Raw genomic sequence first — 14383 nt, forward strand, 5'->3', positions numbered from 1 at the left:
GCGTCTGAGTTTGATCTGAAGTCAGTCGAACCGCGGAGGGTCCAGACGGACTCCTGAGGTTCATCCGGGGGGGAGGAGCTGAGCGTGCAGCAGAAAACTGCTGAGACCAAACGTTTGTCTTCAGGTCTCCCACCTGATCCGTCTCCGACCTAACCCCTCCCCCAGTAACTCAGCAGGGAAACGGTTTCTGGCGCCGCAGGAGGAGGAGCCAAGAGCCCAGCCCGTCTGCACCACAGCCAGACACTTTCAGGCACAAGATTTTAACTCAGAATTCAAAGTAATAATCTTGTTTCATTTCAAAGATGATCTTTGAGAAGTATTTTAAAATAAAAAAAATACAATTGAAATAAAAACTAAATCAGTTCCCTTTAAAATGTGAAGGTTTTTGGTTCATCCGTAAAAATTAATTTCATAATTTAGTTCCATCACACATTTGAAATTGTATTTTTAAAGGTGATTGAATAAAAAAAATCATTTGAAATTTCAAATCTGTGAAGTTTGCGTCTTTTGTGCCAAAATTCAAAGCTGGAAAACAGCACCTCCTACCTCAGCGGGAGGCATTCAACCAGCAGAAACAAAAATTTTACCCAGGATGCTCTGACGTCATGGGGGGTCAGATGATGAAACTAAAAAAGGCTAATATTTCAGCTACATGCTAGCGTTTTTTCAAACTTTGGCTTTTTTCCTTTTTTAGGCTAATTTGGCATTTAACCAATATTTTAGCTGGCTGTCAGCTTCAGTGTTTCAGCATCTTTAGTTATCAGGACGAGCACCTGCAGCGGCCAAATTCAGCTTTAGTTAGAGGTGTTCCCGAACAAAGAAAGACTACAAACATCTACTTTCCATCTGCTAATGTTCCATCACAGAGTTGAGGATGATTACTGATGCTCATGTCTGTCATGTAGACATGTTCTAGTTTTATCTGCTGGGTCGTCTGTCCTCCTGGTCGTGGACTGCACTTCTGCTTCATCTTGACTATGGACTTCATCATCACTCGTCCCTCAGCTTTATCTGAATGAACTCTTAGATTCGTAGTTGTAGAAGCTAATCTTTCTTTAACTGTTCTGGTATCTCCTGTCCGTCCTGGGATAGGATCTCTCCTTCATGTGGGAATCCCTAAGGTTTCTTCTTTTTTCCTGACTCGGGTTTTTTAGGAGTTTTTCCTTACCGGGAGGGAGGGTCTAAGGACAGGGATGACCAGTTTATGTAGTCTGTTTAGTTTTTAACTATTGTTCATATTTTGAAGCCCAATGAGGCAAATCTCTTTGTTATTTTGGGCTATAGAAATAAAATTGAATTGAATTGAATCAGCTGCTTAGGCTTCATATAATGGAAGAACAGCTGCATTTTCTGATTGACAGCCATACAAAGCCAGCAGAACTTCCAGGACCACATAGACTATAATGGACCCGGCTGCACATGCCAAGCCCCCACCATTGAGGACACCCTCACCTCTTTAGAATGTTTGCTTGATGATGTTATTCTAAAATACATCAGGGTCAGTACACACATTGACTGTATCTGAGAACTGGACAGAGTGAGTGTGATGTCATGCTTAGAAAATAATTTCCAGCTCAAACCGAATGAATTCAATAAACCGCCATGTTGGAGCCAGACGTCCTGAGTACACAGCGATTAGTTCAAAATCTGTCAAACATTTTGAGTGGATGTGGGGGCCAGCAGGCTCCGCCTACTTTTATTGAGGACCTGATTGGTCAGTTTGAAAAAGCTGCAATATAGAAATCAAATGAAAAGAATTTTGTTTAAAAGCTTTCAGATCCATAATTTTGATTCTGGCCAACAGAATGACTGATAACAGCTGATTTCTACAGTTAAGTCTATGGATTCTTGGAGCCACTTCCTATTTGGAACATCGGGGGGAGGGGCCACTCAGTCCAGTTCTTCTATGCAGTCAATGGGCACACAGATGCCATGTCTGATAACTAGTAACTATTTACAGCAAAACTATAAATACTGCCCAGGATTTGAGAAGTAATCAGACACTATGCTCACTGCTTTACTTTTGTTCGTTTCTTCTTTTCCTTTCAGCTTTTGCCTTCAGGGGTCACCACAGAGGGGCTGCACGGTGGCGCAGTGGTTAGCGCTCTCGCCTCACAGCGAGAAGGCCCCGGTTCGAATCCCGGCTGGGACCTTTCTGTGTGGAGTTTGCATGTTCTCCCCGTGCATGCGTGGGTTTTCACCGGGGACTCCGGCTTCCTCCCACCGTCCAAAAACATGCTTCATAGGTTCATTGGTGACTCTAAATTGCCCCTAGGTGTGAATGTGAGAGTGAATGTGTGTGTGATTGAGGCCCTGAGACAGACTGGAGACCTGTCCAGGGTGTACCCCGCCTTCGCCCTTCAGTAGCCGGGATAGGCTCCGGCACCCCCGCAACCCCGAAAGGGAAGAAGCGGACAAGAAAATGGATGGATGGGTCACCACAGAGAATCCGTTTCCTCCACTTTATCTCCAAAACCTCTAACATGTGCTGTCCCTCTGATGTATTCATTCCTGATCCTATCCATCCTGGTCACTCCCAAAGAGAACCTCAGCATCTTCATCTCTGCTACCTCCAGCTCTGCTTCCTGTCTTTTCTTCAGTCCCACTGTTTCTAGTCCAAACAACATGGCTGGTCTCACCACAGTCTTGTACACCTTTCCTTTCATTTGTGCTGAAACTCTTCTGTCACACATCACACCTGACACTTTTCTCCACCCATTCCAACCTGCTTGCACTCTCCTCTTCACTTCTTTTCCACACTCTCCATTACTCTGTACTGTTGACCCTAAATACTTAAACTCCTCCACCTTCTTTATCTCTTCTCCCTGTAACCTCACTCTTCCACTCTGGTTCCTCTCATTCACACACATGTACTCTGTCTTACTGCGGCTAACCTTCATTCCTCTCCTTTCCAGGGCAAACCTCCACCTCTCTAACTCCACCTCCACCTGTTCCCTGCTCTCACTACAAATCACAATATCATCTGCAAACATCATAGTCCATGGTGATTCCTGTCTAACCTCATCCGTCAGTCTGTCCATCACCATTGCAAACAGGAAGGGGCTCAGAGCTGATCCCTGATGTAATCCCACCTCCACCTTGAACTCCTCTGTCACCCCTACAGCACACCTCACCACTGTCTTACAGCCCTCATACATGTCCTGCACTGCTCGGACATACTTCTCTGTCACTCCAGACTTCCTCATACAATACCATAGTTCCTCTCTGGGCACTCTGTCATAAGCTTTCTCCAGATCTACAAAGACACAGTGGAGCTCTCTCTGACCTTCTCTGTACTTCTCTATCAACATCCTCAAAGCAAATGTTGCATCTGTAGTGCTCTTTCTTGGCATGAAACCATACTGCTGCTCACAAATGTTCACTTCTGCTCTTAGTCTGGCTTCCACTACTCTTTCCCACACCTTCATTGTATGGCTCATCAGCTTTATTCCTCTGTAGTTACCACAACTCTGCACATCTCCCTTATTGTTTGCTTTTTTTAAATACTGGATTATGACGAGACCGATTTCAAAAAGTTAAAATTTGATCAATGCAAACATTTCATGATGTCTCCTGTGATCTGATGATGGAAATGTGAGCGGTTTATTACATTCAAACATGCTTTTTTTCACAAACATTGCTTGACTGCAATGCATTGTGGTTTACATTTGCTAATGTAGAAAGCATCAACACACACTAGCTTCTGACAAAGACTTCTGGGAAATTTCTAGCGCCCTGAATGTTAGAATTGTAGATTGAGACTGTCAGAACAGTTCCTGGGGTGACTGTGGAGAAGCTAAAGGCCTTCATCACTCTATATTCATACTTTATAAGGTTAAAAAAATAAAAACTCAGTTCTTATGATTATTATTTAGTGTTCCGATGTGTTTTTACACTAAGATCTTGTCAATATAATTCTAATCCTGCTGGAGTCAGACTGACAGATCAGGTAGAAGAATCAGTACATTGAGTTAATCAGCTGATTCTCGTCTTTATTTTTCTGTAGGACAGCCCCCCCCCTTCTGGCAGCGGTCAGACGAATGAGGACGGTTGAAGGTTGAATCCATTTCAGGGTTTTAATGATCAAACTAGAGAACCAGGAGTAAAAAGACTTTGAGTAAAACAGAACTTTACTTTGAAAGTGCTTCAGGATCTCTGACTCAGCTGTCGGTACAGCTGGATGGTCAGGAACTGGACCTCGGGGTCTCCGGCCCGGATGTCGATGGCTCTGAGGAAGAAGCTCAGCGCCTCGTCCAGCTTGGCCTGCTGGTAGCTCTCCTTCCCCTTCATCACCAGGAGCTCGTAGCTCTCCACATCTTCAGCGGGGAGCAGCTCCTCCTCCTTCTGGAGCCCAGCAGGGAGCTCCTCCTCCTTCTGGAGCCCAGCAGGGAGCTCCTCCTCTTCCTGGAGCCCAGCAGGGAGCTCCTCCTCTTTCTGGAGCCCAGCAGGGAGCTCCTCCTCCTTCTGGAGCCCAGCAGGGAGCTCCTCCTCTTTCTGGAGCCCAGCAGGGAGCTCCTCCTCTTTCTGGAGCCCAGCAGGGAGCTCCGCCTCTTTCTGGAGCCCAGCAGGGAGCAGCTCCTCCTCCTTCTGGAGCCCAGCAGGGAGCTCCTCCTCCTTCTGGAGCCCAGCAGGGAGCAGCTCCTCCTCCTTCTGGAGCCCAGCAGGGAGCAGCTCCTCCTCTTTCTGGAGCCCAGCAGGGAGCAGCTCCTCCTCCTTCTGGAGCCCAGCAGGGAGCTCCTCCTCTTTCTGGAGTTCAGTTGAGCTCCACTCTGACTCATCTTCACTCAGATCTTCTTTCATCTCCAGGTTCAAACTGGCGCCTCCCTCTGACTCCTCGAAACCATCAGCCTCCTCTTCCTCCTCCATGTTTACACTCTCTCCATTCATATCAGTTTGAAGCTCGTCCACATCTCTTTGTTCAGACTGGAGCCCAGAAAGATCCTCCTCCTCGTCCTCCACATCCTGGATGATGGACTGGAGCAGAGACCTGCGGGACACCACTGAGGCGTTTCCCCCCATGCTCTTTCGTGAGCGGCGAGGAGGTGAGGCAGTAGGCGCCGACTTGGGCGTGGAGGCTCCAAGAACCTGGAAGTGGATCACAGCAGCTCTCTTCTTCCTCACCACCACCACAGAGTCCTCCATGGAAATGTCCTGGTGCCGCCCGCTTGTTCGGCGCCAGCTCTCTGACAGAGACCGGTCGACATTGAAGCTGCCGTCCATCTGCAGCTCCGCCAGCAGCTTCTGCTCCTCTTCCTCCATCTCTTCGTCCTCCACTGCTCCACTGTCCTCCAGCTGCAGGTGGAAGTTCCCTCGAGAAGACTCCGGCTCAGAGCTGGCCTCCTCTTCCTCAGAGCTGCTCCGCTGCAGGCTGGAACCGCCTCCGTTTGGCAGGGCTTGGCCCGTGTCAGAATGGAGCGGTTCATCCGCCGCCATGAACAGGACGCTGGCGTCCTGCTCTAAAGAGGCAGCGCTCAGAGAGGCCAGAGACCGGTCCATGGCTTCTCCAGCAGCGTCTTCTCTGACCTCCCACTCACCCTGGGTGGGCGGGTCTACACTCAGGTCACTTCCTGACGTCCTCTGACGGTCCTCTGAAGCAGACGTGTCCAGATCCACCACCTCCACCTGCGGAGGCGGGGGGGCTGGTCTGAGCTTTCTGAGGTTGTTCGGGGGGGGTGGGTGTCTCAGCCACGCCGGCTCTGTGCTCGCCGCCATGTTCTCCGCCATCTGCATCTGCAAACAAAGAGGTTCTAGGATGAACAACAGGCACAGCCTCAGGCTGGATCTCAAAGACACAAACAGGCTGAGGTTACGGTAACGCTCAACGTCTTACTGACAGGAACGCTGAGGATAATACAGCACAACTGTAGATTAGCCCCGCCCACGCAGGGAGTCCAGCCTCAGAGTGGCGTACATGAAGGTGTGTGTGAACGCAGCTGCACTCCAACTGCTTGTGTTTAATCAGGAACTCTTTTTCTGACAGGTGAGGGCCTGAAATGCGTCGTAGCAGAGCGGTTTGTAGAGCTGCCACAAACAATTATTTTATTAGTCGACTAATCGGGTCATGCATAAAGCGGATGTAAACCACCATTATAACCACTGTTTAACTAAAAACTAGCTTCATCTGCAATAATGCTACTGTGAATGCTGTAAGCTGAATTTGGCAGCTGAAGATGCTGAAGGTTTCAAATGTTCAGGAAGTCCTTTGAATGTGAACAAATCAGTTTGAAGAAGCAAAGACTATAAACCGTGAACATTTGAGTGCATTTTATTTATTTTAGATACAGTTAAAACGCTCAGAAAGAGGAAACTTCTGGTTGAAATGAAGAAACTTTTTCCGTCTGAAGCTGCTCATCCATCCTCCATCTCGGCTTCTTCACGAGTTCACGGAATGACAGAACCCTGCTGGGAAAAGGTCGTCGGCTCACATTCTACCCACCTGCACCTCAGACTCCGCCCTAACCAGCTCCTGAGCCTTCTGGACCCGCCCTTCGATGTAGTGGTGCTCCTCGGGGTCCTCGGGAGCCTCGTCGCCGTGGACGTCAACAGAGAACATCAGGTCGTGGTCGGAGATGCCGAACATGTCCATGGCGTGGAGGTGGGCGATGTGCTGATCCAGCTGCGGGTCGGTCTGGCGATGGCGGGAGTGCAGCGCCTGCAGCTGCAGCTGCGTGGAGGAGGAGCGCGTGTCCTCCAGGGTGAAGAGCTCCTTCAGCTCCTGCTTGCTGAAGTACCTGAAGGGGTTCTTCTTGTCCCCCGTGTTCTGCTGGATCAGGGAGTCTTTAAAGACCTGCCGCCGGTAGATCTTCTCCTCCACCGTGCCGCAGGTGATCAGCCGGTAGATGACTACGTTCTCGGTCTGGCCGATGCGGTAGGCCCGGTCCACCGCCTGGGCGTCGGTGGCCGGGTTCCAGCTGGGGTCGTAGATGACCACTCTGTTGGCAGCCGTCAGTGTGATGCCGACACCCCCCACCTGCGTGGTGAGCAGGAAGACGGAGTATCTCCGATCTGTCTGGAACAGAGAGATGAGCCGCTCCCGCTCCGTGATCTGTGTGATGGTCCCGTCCAGCCGGAGGACCTTGAAGCCGCGGTTGTTGAGGATGCGCTCGATGATGTCCAGCACCTTCCTGTAGTGGGCGAAGACGAGGGTACGCTGGCCTTCCTCTCTGAGCCTCTCCAGGAGCGCCACGAGGAAGACGAGCTTTCCAGACTCTGAAATCAGTCTGTGGTCCGGCACGTCAGCGATGCTGTGAGCAGCGGCGTCGTCCTCCTCCGAACCCAACCTCGCAATGGCGTCGGCAGAGAGCAGCCGGGGGTGGTCGCACAGCTTCTTCAGGATGTTGAGCTCAGCTAGAGGAGACCTGGTGGTGAGCAGCAGCTCCTTGATGCACTCCAGGCTGATGAACTGCCGGTAGATGTTCTCCTGGACCGCGCTCAGGTACGTCCACACAATCAGGTCGTTTTTGCGCATCAGCTGCGGCATGGCCGCGGCGGGGTCGGGTTGGTCCTCTGCACTGCTGTGCAGCGTCTCCTTTTCACACAACTCGTTCTTCTGCACTTCTGCCTTCGTCCTCCGGAGGAAGTGGGGCTTGATGATGGTCATAAGGTTAGCGGACATCCGCGAGCCCAAAGCCTTCTCCCCCGGAGTGGCGTCCTTCTCTCTGGCTCGGGTGATGGGGTTCTCATACTCCGTCTTGAAGGTCTTACCTGTCCCCAGGAGAGTGCCTTGGCAAGCAAAGTCAAACAGCGCCCACATCTCCCGCAGGTTGTTCTGGACGGGCGTTCCTGTGAGCAGAACACGGTTCTTTGACGGGATGGCGTAGGCGCTTTTGGCCGTCTTGCTGGAGGTGTTTTTGATCTTGTGAGCTTCGTCCAGGATCACGTAGTCCCAGCAGAACTCCCTTCCCTGGTAGGAGGACAGCTGCTGCCAGTTGTTCAGCAGCATGTTGTACGTGGTGATGACCACGCCGCTCCTCCTTTGAACCTTCTCCAAACTCCTGGTCCGTTCGGCTTTGCTGGCGCCGTGGAACTCCTTGACCCTCATTCCCGGAGTCCATCGGGAGAACTCCTTGATCCAGTTGGTGATGAGCGATGTGGGCATGACGAGCAGCGTGTGTTTGACCAGCTCGCTGTCATACATGCCAGACAGGAAGGAGATGACCTGGATGGTTTTACCCAGTCCCATGTCGTCGGCTAAAATCCCTCCTTTGCGGCCGTCTCTGTACAGCCCATACAGGAAGGCCACGCCCTCTCTCTGGTAGGAGTACAGCTTGTCGTACAGCTCCTTGTAGAGCATTAAGCCACAGTTGTTCACGTTGACAAACTCGTCGTCCTCATCCTCAGACTCGTTCTGGGACAGAAGCTCCTGGATCTTCTTTATCCTGCTCTCCAGCTTGGGCGTCTGGTGGATGCTGAAGGCCAGTTTAAAGAGCTCCAGCGCCTTCTCGATGTCCCCTTCTTTGGCAACATCTTTACCTTCAGAAATCAACCTGAAAAAAAGACTCAGTATCAGCACCATGCTTTTAAACCAGGGGTGTCAAACTCAATCGCACAAGGGGCCTAAATCCAAAACACACCAAACAGGATAAACATTTACTGAACACTCTAAAACAACATTCTTAAAACTTTTACTTTTTAACATAATTATGAACTAAATATATAGCATTACCTGGTATTATGTTAGTGTGAATGCTGTAAGCTGAATGTTGTCTGCTGAAGATGCTGAAATTGATCGTTAAAAACGCTGAAGCTGATAGATGAAAATGCTGCCAGATAAAGTATTAGCTAAATTAGCCTAAAAACAAAATATAAATAAAACCTAGGTTAGCTAAAACAGCTAACATGTAATTGAAAAAAGTAGCTAAACTTACCTAAAAAACATTTTAAAAGCCTTAATTAGCCAAATCAGCTAGCATGTAAATATTAGCTAAACTCCAAAATAGCCTAAAAAAAAAAAAATCTTAGTAATTTCCAAAACAGTCAAAAAAGCTATCAGATTGCCAATTTTTAAAAGTTTACAACCGTAACTTTTTAACATAGTTATGAATAATAAAGGGCTGCACGGTGGCGCAGTGGTTAGCGCTCTCGCCTCACAGCGAGAAGGCCCCGGTTCGACTCCCGGCTGGGACCTTTCTGTGTGGAGTTTGCATGTTCTCCCCGTGCATGCGTGGGTTTTCACCGGGGACTCCGGCTTCCTCCCACCGTCCAAAAACATGTTTCATAGGTTCATTGGTGACTCTAAATTGCCCCTAGGTGTGAATGTGAGAGTGAATGTGTGTGATTGAGGCCCTGAGACAGACTGGAGACCTGTCCAGGGTGTACCCCGCCTTCACCCTTCAGTAGCCGGGATAGGCTCCAGCACCCCCGCGACCCCAAAAGGGAAGAAGCGGACAAGAAAATGGATGGATGGATGAATAATAAAAATGCAGGAATATTGTTCCAGAATAAATCAACTTATGAATAAATAATAAAAGAATAAATCAACAGAGAAATCCTCTGAGCTTTTAAATAGGGGTGTAAACAGAGCACTGGCCACCTCGGCCCACGCGTGTACCCTGGATCCACCCCGGATCCACCCCGGATCCACCCCGGATCCACCCCGGATCCACCCCGGATCCACCCTGTCCCCCTGTGTACCTCACACGTACATTATTTACTAATATAAATGATTTGTCTGTGGATGTTTTAAAATTTGGTTACATCACTGATATTAATGATCTCTTATAACCTGAATCTATGACTGTAGAGTATAAATATTTGATATTAAGTCCTGAACTGGATATTTATGATTCATGTAGAGGAAATGGTCGAGTCGGGGTGGGATTATATAAGTTCGCTTCCTTCCACGTCCTTTTAAGCGATCTATTTGTGATTCATTATGTGATATGTAGGGGTGGGCGGTCTCAAAAACTGACAATGTGTAATGTTTGAGAGATCGTTTTATCGTGATCTTCTACGAAAAGCTGCAAGAGCGAGAAGGCAAAAGTTTGTTGACTGGCACAGGTGTGTACCCCAGACACCCCGCCCCCTACGCGCTAGCATAGTTTAAATCAACTGTCCGTCAACATCGAATGGAGTTCGTGTCAAATTCATGAAATCGTCTTTGTTTTAACAAGCCCTAAAGTACCTGCTTCGCGGTTATCTGAAAGTCTGTTCAGCTGAAGCTCCTGCTGAGTGTGGGAGGAGCTTCCGTCAAAAGCTTTTCTCAGCTTCATAATGAAGGACGCGGATCCATAAATATCAGGTTTATTTCAATTTAAGAGCTGATTAAAAACATCGGTAAAAGTTTCCATTTATGGATTCAAAGAATCTCCCAATGAGGAGCAGCAGCTGTCCCCCCCAGGAGAAAGACGCGGCTCCATAACCGACACGCCAGTGCCGTCAGGGGACGATTGTACGGCAAGCCAAAGAGACCAAAAATCACTAGGAAAAGCGAAAACGAGAGTGTCACGTTTGACAGATAACAATTATTATTTTAAATATTTAAATGTTCTCATAGTTAGTTTCAATAAAACAATTAATACCAAAAAAAACATTTTAACTTTTTTATTCATGATTTAATTTGAACATGGGGGGGGAGGCATTTGTATTTTAAGTGAACTCCAGATATATTTGGTATTTTCAACACTATTTTTAAGCTTTCTTTTGTCTCAGTTTTTGTAGATTTGGTCTAAAAACATGGAAATATAATCAGAAACTACGTGTTTTAGCGTTTTGTTTGTGTTCAAAGTTGAAATATGTTTTGTTTAACAAATGGGCCTCAATGAGCAAATGTTTTGATGATATAAATATTGTGTGTAAAGTACTTCATATGCTTATTGAATATATAATTTGAAGCATTTCCAAAAACAGATTTAACTTTTATCTTGTTTTTTGCTGTTTTTTTCTCTCTACTTTTTACTGATCAGAAAAATGATCCGAACCGTGAGTTTTGTGATCCGTTACACCCCTACTTTAAATACATTTGAAACTGAAATTTGAATAAATATAAATATTTGTTAAAAATGTGTTAACTTCTTTCAAAATCATTATAATTCCTTTTTTATCAATTTGAATTTATTTTAAAGAAATCATGAAAAAAATCGAAATCTTGAAATAAAATGTATAAAATTGTGATTTATTTTTTGCCATATCGCCCAGTCCTGTTATTTCATGTATTATCACCTGATTGCTTGAAATAAACCTTTTCATTCACTCATATCTAGTTTATGGTTAGTTTAAAGCTAATGATGGTTAAGATGTGTGCTTTGCATCCGGTTGGCGCATGACCCGATTAGTCGACTAATCGGAAAAATAAATGGTGATTAGTCGACTATTAAAATAATCGTTTGTGGCAACAATAATCCATTCTTTATGGGATGTGTTCACATTTGACACATTTAATCATAATCTGGGAATACCTCTGATACTTTTCCATCTGATCATCAGCATCATTCTCCTCATCCCTGATGGACAGAGACCTGCAGGGCAAAGAAAACATGCAGGTAATCCCCAGGTGGGAGGATCAATACAACCCAGACTGACGTCATCACGGTGAGACAAAGGTGTGTTTTTTTTTTTGTTTTTTTTTTTGTTTTTATTGGCACTCCAAAAAAATTTATAACAACATTTTGAACCATAAAGAACTTAAAGAAAAGGGTATACAAAAAACCGACAGACAAAAAATAAATAATTTAATTAAAAATATAGATACACAGAATCGTAATCAAATGAAATAACACTAGGGGTTTACATTCAGATTATTGTTTTCAATGAAAGTGTAAAGTGTCCTTGCTTTCAAAGATTTGAAATATAGACAAAATTCTTTATGGAATACATTGAATAGTGGTTTGATCTTAAGAGACTTGCTTTTGTGAATATAAAACTTCTCATAAATTAACAAAACATTGAACACTAAATCAAACTGTCTATCATCAGAGACTACACCAAAAAGTATGACATGCTTTTGTAAATTAACTAAAACTTCAATGAGGATTGGTGATAGATTGACCGTTAATTAGTAGAGAGGGGAGCTGTACTGACACTTGTTGTTGAACCAGAGGGGACGATAACTGAATTAAAGACGGAGGAATTGATTTAATTATTTTACTGTATTCTTTCCTGTCATTTAAGTTAAATTTATTGCAAACATTTTCAAAAAGTAAAATCTTTCCACTGTTGTCCAGACAAAGGTGTTCCAGGAGCATCTAAAACACGCAGACGCAATACAATAAAGGCTGGAGCACCGGAAGAACATACGATAGAAGCAATATAAAGCTTTATTCAATAAAGAATAATATAAATAAATAAATTACAAAAATAAATTATTTAACAGACAGAAGCATAAAAATTACAATGAATACATGAACATGAATAGATGGACGGATGATCTATCGATCTCATTCTATTGAAATACCTGAATGTTTTTGGCTGATGTGTTCTGATCACATGTAGCGAAACATCGCGATAAGTTGGTATCACATTACAGAACAGTTGGTTTTGACCAGGAAGATTTCAATTTTTTTTTTTCTACTGAAACGCTCTGGAACCCGTCCCATCAAAAACTGGTGTCAAGTGAGCCCTCTCTGGAATACGGCGTGCGACTTTAATACAATCATTACGGTAGCAGCAAGAAAGGCTTCATTTCAAAGTAAGAGTAAAGCGTAACTAATAGTTTCCTCAGAATCATTTCACTTCTCACTTAGAGTATACCTTCTTGTTTCCTCCTAGTTTCTGTGGAAACTAGGAGTTTTCATTTTATTAGTACTTTAAAACTGTACTTTTTTCTCTCTTAAGTACACAATTTCAAAAGGGCAGTACTTCAAAATACCACATCAGATCTGAGTGAAACTTTGTGGGTGACATGACAAGAAGGTATACTCTAAGTGAGAAGTGAAATGGTTCTGTGGAAACAAGGAGGTACGCTTTACTCTTTCTTTGAAATGAAGCCTTTCTTGCTGCTACCGTAATGATTGTATCAAAGTCGCACGCCGTATTCCAGAGAGGGCTCACTTGACAGCAGTTTAGCGAGAGCGTGCTGGCTTGACACCAGTCATCAAAACCGGTATCCAGGCCCGGTTCCGCTAAATTCAGCAAGCCCCCGGTCTCCTCCTTCCGGTCCGCCTCGGTTCGTTTGAGAAAGAACTCCCCTCTGCTCAACTAGCTTAAACTTCGATTCTAACCAACAATGTCTGTCCATGAACAAACCGATCAACTCACGTTTCCAGCTTCTCGGAAACCTCCGTGACGTCGCGGTTCTCCTGACGGTCCATTTCACCGTGGAGCGCAGAGTACCGGCGGGATTCCTACGTGTCAGGCCGGTTCCGATGGAAACACCGCTCTGCTCCACCGACAGCTCCAAACGCAACCTTCCTCCCGCCAATTTCTGATCCAATCACAGAGCACCCTCTCTCCACGCTGATCAGACAATATCCAATCATCATTTGTCAGCCCCCAAAAAGAGGCGGGACCACAGTGAACTTCCGCTGGTTCCGGAAGTGGGTGAAATAAAGTTTTTGTTTTGTTTTACATTCAGCATCACACGTCACACTCATAACTCCAAAGCAAAGGGCGGTGTACAGTCTTACAGTCACCACCATAGACTGTATATAAAATAACTATAAAATAAAATAAAAATTATTTTTACAGTCTATGGTCAACACACAGTAATAGTGAGAGCAGTCAATAAGAGAATAAAAACATATCACATAAAAATAATATAAAATACATTAACTGTAATATATTAGGTCTACCCAAAGTTATAAATAAATAAAAAATGAAAAGAGAACTAGACTGAATAAACTGCTAAGTTATCTAAATGATTCTCAGCATTTTGATTTTCTGAAGGGACTGAAACGAAAGATTCAAATCATTTCTGAGAAACTAAAAGTTAAGGCTCTTTTTAAAATGATATTTGTGAATGAAAAATGTTCCTAAAATAATACAATTATTAAAGAAAAACTGCAGTCTTCTGTCTTTATTCAGTATTGATCTAGACCAGGGGTCTACAAGCTCGAACAGTGAAAAAGCCATTTGGGCTTGTTATCTACTGCCCGAGACCTAGAAGGAGCAGCATTGAGAAATTTGGATTTGCATTCATGACCTTTTATTAAACAATAAATATGAAATATGTCTATTTTTTGGCATGAACAAAAGCAAAAATATAAAAAGAGCCTATCATCTCTCAAAATGTGATTTTTTTTTCATGTGACAAGTTTAAATAACTTATTTTCAAAAGAAGACGCTCTGAGCCAAACAGGATCATGTCAGTGCAGCTAGTGACCAATTGTTCAGCACAAGAGATGTGCTTTAACTCATAAAAGATCAAACTTTTTACCAAAGTTTTGCTTTGCATATAAAATCTGTTCATTCTGTTCAATGCAGGTGAAAATAATATTTTTAACAGACT

At 45.0% G+C, this 14383-nt stretch overlaps 1 protein-coding gene and 1 long non-coding RNA gene across 3 annotated transcripts in view; one reads left to right on the forward strand and one right to left on the reverse strand.

Annotated features, from left to right (window-relative positions):
- Positions 1-4050: 4050 nt before the first annotated feature.
- On the reverse strand, positions 4051-13415 carry ercc6l (excision repair cross-complementation group 6-like). Of its 2 annotated transcripts, XM_036213403.1 has the most exons (5): positions 13195-13415; positions 11397-11456; positions 6437-8486; positions 4459-5730; positions 4051-4338 (listed from the first exon to the last, which is right to left on the reverse strand). In XM_036213403.1, exons 1-5 carry the CDS (start codon positions 13245-13247, stop codon positions 4147-4149), a joined length of 3627 nt encoding a protein of 1208 aa, XP_036069296.1. In that variant the 5' UTR covers positions 13248-13415; the 3' UTR covers positions 4051-4146. The 2 variants fall into 2 exon arrangements, with proteins under 2 accessions (XP_036069296.1, XP_024121063.1); XM_024265295.2 differs by having other exon boundaries at positions 4051-5730.
- LOC118599109 overlaps positions 12531-14383 on the forward strand; it is a 6533-nt gene continuing 4680 nt past the window's right edge. The window contains exon 1 of the long non-coding RNA XR_004948398.1: positions 12531-12849. This is a non-coding gene — a long non-coding RNA (uncharacterized LOC118599109). The remainder of the gene's footprint in view (positions 12850-14383) is intronic.

The sequence above is a fragment of the Oryzias melastigma genome, linkage group LG9, assembly GCF_002922805.2.
Source record: "Oryzias melastigma strain HK-1 linkage group LG9, ASM292280v2, whole genome shotgun sequence".
Taxonomy (NCBI): domain Eukaryota; kingdom Metazoa; phylum Chordata; class Actinopteri; order Beloniformes; family Adrianichthyidae; genus Oryzias; species Oryzias melastigma.